The 13604-nt window shown below is 36.4% G+C and overlaps 1 protein-coding gene across 1 annotated transcript; it reads left to right on the top strand.

Annotated features, from left to right (window-relative positions):
- The first annotated feature begins 2618 nt into the window (after positions 1-2618).
- On the top strand, positions 2619-3008 carry LOC140163512 (piggyBac transposable element-derived protein 4-like). The gene has a single exon (XM_072186826.1). It carries the CDS (start codon positions 2619-2621, stop codon positions 3006-3008), a length of 390 nt encoding a protein of 129 aa, XP_072042927.1.
- The last annotated feature ends 10596 nt before the right edge of the window (positions 3009-13604 follow it).

Here is a 13604-nt window from a genome sequence, read left to right as displayed (position 1 = left end):
ATGTATATAGAATTGGCTTCATTATTAACTAAATGCAAACTATAGATGGCGCTATTTATCCTAAATCATATTTCTTTATTTGCAAGGGTTAGGTGATTAATACCGCCATTAAAACAGCTAGAATAGGTGAAACAAGCAACAAGGAAATTTTATAAACATATTTGATCAAACAATAAAAGGAATTATTTGTATTAAAAGCTTGAAAGGGTAATTTCCAGTAACTAAATAGCGCCACCAATTTTGTCATTAATAGATACCTTTTATATCCGAAAAAGCTTTAAAAATACTATAAAAGTGAATAATTTTGTAAAAGAGGGGAAATTTAAGTTGAGAACGACTCAAAAGCATCTGTATACATAAGCACGATATCATTTTTAGCTGTTTAATCCTAAAATTTGGTTATACATGATGTTTTGTTTGAAAAAGTAATAAATGATCCCATCAAACAACCGTGACAAGTTGCGGGTCCTTGTCTGTCCATATTAAACCATGCCATATTCATACAGATAATAACATATGGGTGTTTGATTGGCAACAAAGCAAAGTGATTAAATGCAATGATACCGGAAGGTATTATGTCGCATTGATTCATTCACAGTGGGTGGCAAGAAAGCTATGGACAGGCAGCAAGTTAAGGTGTTGTCTGTCCATATTAAACCATGCTATATTTCATATGATACAGATAATAATATATGGGTGTCTAATTGTCAGACAAGGCAAGTGAGTAGATGCAATAATACAGGGGATAAATCATGCCGTATTAATTTATTTACATTTATTGGAAAGACAGTGTGACAGATTTGTCAAAGCAAATAAAGCCACAATAAGCAAAATGCAACGATACCGGGAAGGTATTATGTCGCATTAATTCATTCACAGTGGGCGGCAAGAAAGCTATGGACAGGCAGCAAGCTAAGGTGTTGTCTGTCCATATTAAACCATGCCATATTTCATATGATACAGATAATAATATATGGGTGTCTGATTGGCAACAAAGCAAAGTGATTAAATGCAATGATACCAGGAAGGTATTATGTCGCATTGATTCATTTATGGTGAGAGCTATGGACAGGCAGCAAGCTAAGGTGTTGTCTGTCCATATTAAACCATGCTATCTATGATACAGATATATATCTTTTCTACTGGTGGAGATTATTTAAAAGTATATCCACTATTACAGCAGAGTGTAATGCCACTACTAAGTATGAAACATGCGGTGTTGCAATATCTCCATCTGGTGTAGTATACGTAGGGGATATTAAGAGACAGGTAATAACAGTACATGATATGGACAGACAGCAACCTATAAAGAAGCTGTCTGTAGATATCAAACCTTGCAATATATCATCAGACACAGATAATAATATATGGGTGTCTGATCCCACAGCAAGGCAAGTGATAAGATACAGTAATAGAGGTGATGAATTATGGCGTATTAATTCATTCACATTTACTGCAAAGACAGTGTGACAGATTTGTCAAAGCAAATAAAGCCACAAGAAGCCAAATGCAATGATACCGGGAAGGTATTATGTCACATTAATTCATTTATAGTGGTTGGCAAGAAAGCTATGGACATGCAGCAAGTTAAGGTGTTGTCTGTCCATATTAAACCATGCTATATTTCATATGATACAGATAATAATATATGGGTGTCTGATTGGCAACAAAGCAAAGTGATTACATGCAATGATACCAGGAAGGTATTATGTTGCATTCATTCATTTATGGTGAGAGCTATGGACAGGCAGCAAGCTAAGGTGTTAAACCATGCTATCAAGCTAAGGTATTAAACCATGCTATCTATGATACAGATATATATCTTTTCTGCTGGTGGAGATTATTTAAAAAGTATATCCACTATTACAGCAGAGTGTAATGCCACTACGAAGTATGAAACATGCGGTGTTGCAATATCTCCATCTGGTGTAGTATACGTAAGGGATATTAAGAGACAGGTAATAACAGTACATGATATGGACAGACAGCAACCTATAAAGAAGCTGTATGTAGATATTAAACCATGCAATATATCATCAGACACAGATAATAATATATGGGTGTCTGATCCCACAGCAAGGCAAGTGATTAGATACAGTAATAGAGGTGATGAATTATGGTGTATTAATTCATTCACATTTACTGCAAAGACAGTGTGACAGATTTGTCAAAGCAAATAAAGCCACAATAAGCAAGGCCTCTTTGATGTGCTTCCAAAGGTCAATCAGCTATACTCTGCTGCTTTAAATAGGATGCAATAAGAGCAACAATATCCAGCAGTGTACTGGTCCATATCTGTGTGCAGCATGAAGCAAAGAGATTAAATGCAATAATACCATACTTGCCATCCACGAAGTGCTGTATTATGATGATTGCAAACATGTGAAAGTCTCTTACATTGTGAAGAGTTTGCAGAATAAGATTTCTGAATGCTTGTCTTGAAAGAAGTCCATTTACCTATCGCGGAGAATGGTTATGCCTGTATGATGACGCTTAAAGGTCATCACACTTTGACCTGGGAGGTCATTTGTTGCCTCGCGGTTAATTGATTGGCGTGTGTGGCTACCCCCTGCCTGAACAAATACAGCCACATATACACAGACAAGGCTTACACCTCCATGGAACTTGCAAAATCATTGCTGCAAAAAAGAACATATCTCACAGGTGTCATCAAAATGAACGGAAAGGATTTGCCTACTAGCCTCTCGCCTAACCCCAACAAGAATCCGAGATCCAAAGTCATTAAAGCCATGAACAGAACGCGAAGAGGAACATTTTACTCCAGGCAGAAGGGAGATTGCACTTATGTCTTGTGGAAGGATAGCAAGATCATGTCACTCTTATCGACTGGCCACAACGCATACAGAAATAAAGATGAAGATAGAGTTCAGAGAAGTTTCTCTATTGATGGCGTGGAAAAAAGGGATAAGCACATGATACCTGCACCTAAGCAGGCAGTGGACTACAATAAGTTCATGGGCGGGGTTGATCTGTCAGATCAACTCTGAGCTTACTTCTCCTGCAACCGGAAGGCAAACATGTGGTGGAAGAAGCTACTATTCTTCCTTATAGATATATCCATGACAAATGCCTGGATCTGCTACAAACACCACTATGCAAAAAAACATCCAGCTCAGCCAGGCCGTAGGGTCAAGGGCTCAAATCATGGCCACTTTGTGATGTCGGGTTGCAGAACAGCTGATAGATGGCTACACCTACCAAACTGAAAAATACAAAAACATACCAAGAGGCAAGATTTCTTAGTAAGACTAGTTAATCCCATAAATAGACCGAGCCACGAACTCCTGAGGATGCCAGGGTCATATGACAGAAATTGTATATCCTGCAAAAGAGCAGGCAGATACCGGTCTGGAAACAAAGATGGGAAGCAACAAGCCATTACCAGCAGATTTGGGTGCTTGGCATGTAACGCACACTTGTGCAATGATAGCAACAGGGAGTGATTCAACAGGTACATTTAAAGTTCAATATTAGTATGTGTAAGGGAACGAACCAAAAGATCGATGACGTCCTATAAAAGAAACTAAGTTTCGTTTAGGGGAGGGGTAAAATGCTCGAGTACGCTTTGTACATAAACATCGGTCTGAAGAATGTGTCATTATTATTATGATGTCAAAATTTTCAACATTTCATTATTACGCTTCTGGCAGGGAGGGAGGGGGGTGGACTGAGAAACAAAACTAGTTACGCTTATAAGACGTCGTTGATCTTTTGGTTTGTTCCCTAACAAATGTTCTGAAAGTAGCTGTGCCTCAGCTTATGTGCCTCACATTACAGTAAAATGTTATCAAAGTACTTGAGCTTCAGCTTATAATGTGCCTCACATTACAGTTTAATCTATGTATACATACATGTTACTCTATATAGCCTAATGTTAAAAGTAGTCTAATCAGCTTTTGTGTCTCAAATTACAGTATACTGTTATCAAAGTCATGCAGCAGCTAATACATTTCTTTTTGCAGAACTTGAGAAATGAGAATTTTGAGCAGGTTTATAACATTATCTTCTCTTCTCAGCCAACATCCTAGCCAGCCCTCTACTAGACCACTCCCCTGAGCCCCCAATCCATCTGCAGCCAGAGAGTCAAGTGGAACACAGGTTAGTGTTTTTATCAACAAAGTGTTGTGAAATCTTTGCATAAACCTTGACATTTTGTAGGCCTATGGTTATGAGCATAAATATAGTGTTGTGAAATCTTAGCATAAATCTTGTAATTTAGTAGGCTTACTTAGGATATCAACATTAACATCTCAAAGCTAAATGTCTTGTTTGTTTGCTCTCCTTCTGAACAGTCTAAAAGCAAGGAACCATCATCCTCAAGATCATCAATCAGTGCCCCGTCTCCAAAGTACTCCAGTAAGAATGCAACACAGGTTAGTGTTTTTATCAACAAAGTGGTGTAACATACCGTAAAATTCCGTCTACAAGCATTATATGCCTCTAAACGAGGTTTTTTTTGACACAAGAGACAAGAGGCAGACACTCTCAACACAAACGTTATTTGGAGTTTGAACAACTATATTACTGATAAAGGCGGCTGTACAAACATGTATATTTGTAAGACCAATCTATTGCAATGTTTTTGAGAAGGGTATTGGCCTTTCATATCTTTCGTTAAAAAACCCTCGATTAGAGGCATATATGCTTCTAGACGGAATTCTACGGTATTTGAATAAATCTTGCAAACATTAGAAAGGCTCTAACATTAAAGGCCACTGAGGTTTTGTTGTCCCTTTGCCTTGTGAAGAGTTGGCAGAAACTCTGAAAGCCATGGAGATGTGTGAGATTGATGCATTGGAAAGACAGTGTGACAGATTTGTCAAGGCAAATAAAGCCACAATAAGTGAAATGCAATGATACCGGAAAGGTATTATGTCGCATTAATTCATTTATAGTGGTTGGCCAGAAAGCTATGGACATGCAGCAAGTTAAGGTGTTGTCTGTCCATATTAAACCATGTTATATTTCATATGATACAGATAATAATATATGGGTGTCTGATTGGCAACAAAGTAAAGTGATTACATGCAATGATACCAGGAAGGTATTATGTTGCATTAATTCATTTATGGTGAGAGCTATGGACAGGCAACAAGCTAAGGTGTTGCCTATCCATATTAAACCATGCTATCTATGATACAGATATATATATCTTTTCTACTGGTGGAGATTATTTAAAAAGTATATCCACTATTACAGCAGAGTGTAATGCCACTACGAAGTATGAAACATGCGGTGTTGCAATATCTCCATCTGGTGTAGTATACGTAAGGGATATTAAGAGACAGGTAATAACAGTACATGATATGGACAGACAGCAACCTATAAAGAAGCCGTCTGTAGATATCAAACCATGCAATATATCATCAGACACAGATAATAATATATGGGTGTCTGATCCCACAGCAAGGCAAGTGATTAGATACAGTAATAGAGGTGATGAATTATGCTGTATTAATTCATTTACATTTATTGGAATGACAGTGTGACAGATATGTCAAAGCAAATAAAGCCACAATAAGCGAAATGTAATGATATCCTGGGAATGCATTATGTTGCATTAATTCATTTATGGTGAGAGATATGGACAGGCAGTAAGCTAAGGTGTTGTCTGTCCATATTAAACCATGCTATCTATGATACAGATATATATCTTTTCTGCTGGTGGAGATTATTTAAAAAGTATATCCACTATTACAGCAGAGTGCAATAACACTGAGTATGAAACATGCGGTGTTGCAATATCTCCATCTGGTGTAGTATACGTAGGGGATACTAGTACATGATATGGACAGACAGCAACAGATAATAATATATGGGTGTCTGATCCCACAGCAAGGCAAGTGATTAGATACAGTAATAGAGGTGATGAATTATGCTGTATTAATTCATTTACATTTATTGGAATGACAGTGTGACAGATATGTCAAAGCAAATAAAGCCACAATAAGCGAAATGTAATGATATCCTGGGAATGCATTATGTTGCATTAATTCATTTATGGTGAGAGCTATGGACAGGCAGCAAGCTAAGGTGTTGTCTGTCCATATTAAACCATGCTATCTATGATACAGATATATATCTTTTCTACTGGTGGAGATTATTTAAAAGTATATCCACTATTACAGCAGAGTGTAATGCCACTACTGAAGTATGAAACATGCGGTGTTGCAATATCTCCATCTGGTGTAGTATACGTAAGGGATATTAAGAGACAGGTAATAACAGTACATGATATGGACAGACAGCAACCTATAAAGAAGCTGTATGTAGATATTAAACCATGCAATATATCATCAGACACAGATAATAATATATGGGTGTCTGATCCCACAGCAAGGCAAGTGATTAGATACAGTAATTCAGGGGATGAATTATGCCGTATCAATTCATTTACATTTATTGGAAAGACAGTGTGACAGATTTGTCAAAGCAAATAAAGCCACAAGAAGTGAAATGCAATGATATCCTGGGAATACATTATGTTGCATTAATTCATTTATGGTGAGAGATATGGACAGGCAGCAAGCTAAGGTGTTGTCTGTCCATATTAAACCATGCTATCTATGATACAGATATGTATCTTTTCTGCTGGTGGAGATTATTTAAAAAGTATATCCACTATTACAAGTATTACAGCAGAGTGCAATAACACTGAGTATGAAACATGCGGTGTTGCAATATCTCCATCTGGTGTAGTATACGTAAGGGATATTATAAGAGACAGGTAATAACAGTACATGATATGGACAGACAGCAACCTATAAAGAAGCTGTAAAGAAGCTGTCTGTAGATATCAAACCATACTATATATCATCAGACACAGATAATAATATATGGGTGTCTGATCCCACAGCAAGGCAAGTGATTAGATACAATAATAGAGGTGATGAATTATGCTGTATTAATTCATTCACATTTACTGGAAAGACAGTGTGACAGGTTTGTCAAAGCAAATAAAGCCACAACAAGCAAACTGGGAAGGTGCGAGGGGGTATCCAAAGTTTTGACATCACCCAGAAGGAAAAGAGCTATATCGATGAAATTTTGTCAGTGTAATCACTGGTCCTTATGTACATTATGGTCCAAAAATGGTCTCAAAAGTATGTTTACTTTTTTTTACAGGTGGCGCTAGATGGGCAGTAGGCGCATAACCTGCAAGATGGTGAAAATTGAGGCACGCAGCGTGATTAAGTTCCTGCATTTGGAGGGTTAGGCCTACAATGCTCAGAAAATCTATGATGAAATGAAAGCTATCTATGGTGACGATTGCCCATCATATGGCACTGTTGCTTTTTGAAAAAGGAATTTCCAAACTGGCCACATGTCCCTCACAGATGAGCCAAGAAGCGGACGTCCATCACTTACGGATGATGCGGCCACAGTGAAGAAACTAAAAAAAGTGGAGGATCTTATCATGGAAAGGTTATGCGCCTACTGCCCATCTAGCGCCACCTGTAAAAAAAGTAAACATACTTATGAGACCATTCTTGGACCATAATGTACATAAGGACTAGTGATTACACTGACAAAATTTCATCGCTATAGCTCTTTTCCCTCTGGTTGATGTCAAAAACTTTTGGATACCCCCTCGTATTATGTCGCATTATAATTTACAGTGGGTGCCAAGAAAGCTATGGGCAGGCATCAAGCTAAGGTGTTGTCTCCCGGGGGGGGGGGGCACTCAAATTTTTGAGTATACGTATGGGATATTAAGAGACAGGTAATAACAGTACATGATATGGACAGACAGCAACCTATAAAGAAGCTGTATGTAGATATTAAACCATGCAATATATCATCAGACACAGATAATAATATATGGGTGTCTGATCCCACAGCAAGGCAAGTGATTAGATACAACAATTCAGGGGATGAACTATGCCATATTAATTCATTTACATTTATTGGAAAGACAGTGTGACAGATTTGTCAAAGCAAATAAAGCCACAATAAGCGAAATGTAATGATATCCTGGGAATGCATTATGTTGCATTAATTCATTTATGGTGACAGCTATGGGCAGGCAGCAAGCTAAGGTGTTGTCTGTCCATATTAAACCATGCTATCTATGATACAGATATCTTTTCTGCTGGTGGAGATTATTTAAAAAGTATATCCACTATTACAGCAGAATGTAATAACACTACTGAGTAATATTTGCAATATCTCCATCTGGTGTAGTATACGTAAGGGATATTAAGAGACAGGTAATAACAGTACATGATATGGACAGACAGCAACCTATAAAGAAGCTGTCTGTCCATATTAAACCATGCAATATATCATCAGACACAGATAATAATATATGGGTGTCTGATCCCACAGCAAGGCAAGTGATTAGATACAGTAATTCAGGGGATGAATTATGCCATATTAATTCATTTACATTTATTGGAAAGACAGTGTGACAGATTTGTCAAAGCAAATAAAGCCACAAGAAGCGAAATGCAATGATATCCTGGGAATGCATTATGTTGCATTAATTCATTTATGGTGAGAGCTATGGACAGGCAGCAAGCTAAGGTGTTGTCTGTCCATATTAAACCATGCTATCTATGATACAGATATGTATCTTTTCTGCTGGTGGAGATTATTTAAAAAGTATATCCACTATTACAGCAGAGTGCAATAACACTGAGTATGAAACATGCAGTGTTGCAATATCTCCATCTGGTGTAGTATATACGTAGGGGATGCTAAGAAACAGTACATGATATGGACAGACAGCAACCGATAAAGAAGCTGTCTGTCCATATTAAACCATGCAATATATTATCAGACACAGATAATAATATATGGGGGTCTGATTGGCAGACAAGGCAAGTGATTAGATACAATAATTCAGGGGATGAACTATGCCGTATTAATTCATTTACATTTATTGGAAAGACAGTGATACAGATATGTCAAAGCAAATAAAGCCACAAGAAGCGAAATGCAATGATATCCTGGGAATGCATTATGTTGCATTAATTCATTTATGGTGAGAGCTATGGACAGGCAGCAAGCTAAGGTGTTGTCTGTCCATATTAAACCATGCCATATTTCATATGATACAGATAATAATATACATGTATGGGTGTCTGATTGGCAACAAAGCAAAGTGATTAGATGCAATAATACAGGGGATGAATTGTGTTGGAGATGCATGAGTTTGATGCATTGGAAAGACAGTGTGACAGATTTGTCAAAGCAAATAAAGCCACAAGAAGCCAAATGCAACGATATCGGAAAGGTATTATGTCGCATTAATTCATTTACAGTGGGTGGCAAGAAAGCTATGGACAGGCAGCAAGCTAAGGTGTTGTCTGTCCATAGTAAACCATACTATCTTGAATATGATACATATAATACTATATGGGTGTCTTGGCAGCAAAGCAAAGTGATTAAATGCAATAATAAAGGGGATGAATCATGCCGTATTAATTCATTTACATTTATTGGAAAGACAGTGTGACAGATTTGTCAAAGCAAATAAAGCCATAATAAGCGAAATGCAATGATACCGGGATGGTATTATGTTGCAATAATTCATTTATGGTGAGAGGTATGGACAGGCAGCACGCTAAGGTGTTGTCTGTCCATATTAAACCATGCTATCTATGATACCAGGCATGAGAATGATCATCCTTGAAAAAACCTGAAGTGTTTGAAAAACAAAGCCTGAAAAAGTGTGTACTTTGGGCAAAAAAGGCCAAAAACGGGCTGAAATTGAAAGAACGTGCGGAAATTTGGACAACAAAAAAGCCTGAATTCAGGTTTAAACCTGAAAATTCTCATGCCTGTGATACAGATATATATCTTTTCTGCTGGTGGAGATTATTTAAAAAGTATATCCACTATTACAGCAGACTGTAATAACACTACTGAGTATGAAACATGCGGTGTTGCAATATCTCCATCTGGTGTAGTATACGTAGGTGATGTTAAGAGACAGGTAATAACATTACATGATATGGACAGACAGCAACCTATAAAGAAGCTGTCTGTAGATATCAAACCATACTATATATTATCAGACACAGACAATAATATATGGTCATTTTCACGGTAAAGGGTGTAACTTTTGATTTTTAGGGTCAAAATTTCAAACCACTTAAATATGTTTCTGTTTACTGTAATCATGCATAGAAGCAACTTAAATTCCAGTAAAATAGTGTTTCAAGGCTTAAACCTTTTGATTTCTGATAAAAATTTGACATTTCCATAACATTTTGGTTAAAATCTAAGAAAAAATGTATTTTACATAAGCTCAGAAAATTATGACATGAAAGCTGGAATACATGTGAAATCCCATTCCAAAGTAAGTCAACAGATATAAGTTAAATTTTATACCATGTTTTGCTATGTTTGTAATTGCAATTTTGAAAATTTTTAACATCAAGGGTCATTTGCAATGGAAATTTCCCAACCTTAAACATATTTTTTAAGTTTTAATTGGGTTCCTAAAATAATTTAAATGTCTAACTTCATGTACAAATACTACTTGATGAAAGGAACCTCCCAGCCAAGTTTCACAGAAATTGGAGTTATTTTTTAGAATTGGCAATTCAAGCGATTTGTGTTTCGGAGTCTTCAGTTAACAACACAGGTGATCATAAAAGTAAAATATTTGGCTAACTACTACAAGTTGACATGAAAAAATAGGTAAAAAATATCACAATTACCAATTTTCATGCTTTGCTTCTAAGTATTGAATTTCAGTTGTGACAAAAATTAAATTATCACAGCAAGTCATTTTTTTTGTTTCTGTAGGCTTCATGTTTACAATGGTTAAACATGGCAGAAGTAGTTTTTTTGAAAACAACACTGTTGGGATCATCTAAGCTGTTATTTTCTTGTGTGTATTGAATCAATGATTCTATGCGGCAGATATTGCAGATTTATAACATGATAATTTTTTCACCCATTTGTTAAGTATGGTGTTATTTGCATGTGAAGCCTCCGAAACGGGCTTTCTTGGATATCAGTATATTTTTCAAGCATTAACCATAATATCAATTTTTTTTTATTTTTTATGACATTCTGCACATATCATGCAACAATTACAATGCAGATATCAATATGGAACATACCAATTTAGATATGCATAGATGATAATTAAGTTTACTGTTGTTTCGGAGGCTTCATTTGTTTCGGAGGCTTCAATTGTTAACGGAAAGTTTGTATTGGGTCCCATTTTCAAACGGTGATATATATCTCCATGATTTAAAAACAAGTGACTTGAGGATCTACTTTGCTACATTTTGATAAATAGATTGGATGAGCTCTTTTATTTATATTTGCCCAAGCTTGCTGAACAGTTTGTTCGGAGGCTTCAAAAAAGTTAACGGAAAATCGGCTCTTTGAAGTCAAGATTTTATAAAAATTTTAAAAGCTTGCAAATCAACTAATTTTTGTTACCCATTTCAAGTTAAGATATCAACTGTTATGAATCAAGAAGAAGTGAAGAAATAACCAAGAATTATGAACCAAAGCTATACCCACAAAGTTTGTTAACAATTGTTAACGGAAAATGAAGCCTCCAAACGACAAATATCGAAGTCCGGTTCTCAAAAATACAGGGCTGTTCACAATTAAATCTAATGTGGCAGTGTTTACTGAACATATGACCGTACTTTCAGGATAAGAAAAATTATCCATGAACTAACTGAAGAAAACACAGGGTTTTACAAAATGTTACTGTTTTTACAGTTTTTCAAAATGGCAATATTAGGTACATTTAAGCCTGCTAAAACTGAACGCAGTAACTCCCGAAGATGATTATGCTACCCAAGGTAGCTGCTAACTAGATGACTTATGTGGCCAAAAATCATGGAATTCGGTGGCTTTATTAGAAAACTACGGATCAAAATGTTAAAAATCCAAAGTTACACCCTTTACCGTGAAAATGACCATATGGGTGTCTGATCCCACAGCAAGGCAAGTGATTAGATACAATAATTCAGGGGATGAATCATGCCATATCAATTCATTTACATTTACTGCAAAGACAGTGTGACAGATATGTCAAGGCAAATAAAGCCACAAGAAGCGAAATGCAATGATATCCTGGGAATGCATTATGTTGCATTAATTCATTTATGGTGAGAGCTATGGACAGGCAGCAAGCTAAGGTGTTGTCTGTCCATATTAAACCATGCTATCTATGATACAGATATATATCTTTTCTGCTGGTGGAGATTATTTAAAAAGTATATCCACTATTACAGCAGAGTGCAATAACACTGAGTATGAAACATGCGGTGTTGCAATATCTCCATCTGGTGTAGTATACGTAGGGGATGCTAAGAAACAGTACATGATATGGACAGACAGTAACCGATAAAGAAGCTGTCTGTCCATATTAAACCATGCAATATATTATCAGACACAGATAATAATATATGGGTGTCTGATCCCACAGCAAGGCAAGTGATTAGATACAATAATTCAGGGGATGAACTACATGTATGCCATATCAATTCATTTACATTTATTGGAAAGACAGTGTGACAGATTTGTCAAAGCAAATAAAGCCACAAGAAGCGAAATGCAATGATACCGGGAAGGTATTATGTCACATTAATTCATTTATAGTGGTTGGCAAGAAAGCTATGGACATGCAGCGAGTTAAGGTGTTGTCTGTCCATATTAAACCATGCTATATTTCATATGATACAGATAATAATATATGGGTGTCTGATTGGCAACAAAGCAAAGTGATTACATGCAATGATACCAGGAAGGTATTATGTTGCATTAATTCATTTATGGTGAGAGCTATGGACAGGCAACAAGCTAAGGTGTTGTCTGTCCATATTAAACCATGCTATCTATGATACAGATATGTATCTTTTCTGCTGGTGGAGATTATTTAAAAGTATATCCACTATTACAGCAGAGTGCAATAACACTGAGTATGAAACATGCGGTGTTGCAATATCTCCATCTGGTGTAGTATACGTGGGGATGCTAAGAAACAGTACATGATATGGACAGACAGTAACCGATAAAGAAGCTGTCTGTCCATATTAAACCATGTAATATATTATCAGACACAGATAATAATATATGGGTGTCTGATCCCACAGCAAGGCAAGTGATTAGATACAATAATTCAGGGGATGAACTATGCCATATCAATTCATTTACATTTATTGGAAAGACAGTGTGACAGACATGTCAAAGCAAATAAAGCCACAAGAAGCGAAATGCAATGATATCCTGGGAATGCATTATGTTGCATTAATTCATTTATGGTGAGAGCTATGGACAGGCAGCACGCTAAGGTGTTGTCTGTCCATATTAAACCATGCCATATTTCATATGATACAGATAATAATATATGGGTGTCTGATTGGCAACAAAGCAAAGTGATTAAATGCAATGATACCGAGAAGGTATTATGTCGCATTAATTCATTTATGGTGAGAGCTAAGGACATGCAGCAATCTAAGGTGTTGTCTGTCCATATTAAACCATGCCATATTTCATATGATACAGATAATAATATATGGGTGTCTGATTGGCAACAAAGCAAAGTGATTAAATGCAATGATACCGAGAAGGTATTATGTCGCATTAATTCATTTATGGTG

This window comes from Amphiura filiformis, chromosome 11 (assembly GCF_039555335.1).
Source record: "Amphiura filiformis chromosome 11, Afil_fr2py, whole genome shotgun sequence".
NCBI lineage: Eukaryota > Metazoa > Echinodermata > Ophiuroidea > Amphilepidida > Amphiuridae > Amphiura > Amphiura filiformis.
This window is presented reverse-complemented; position numbering and strand designations above follow the sequence as displayed.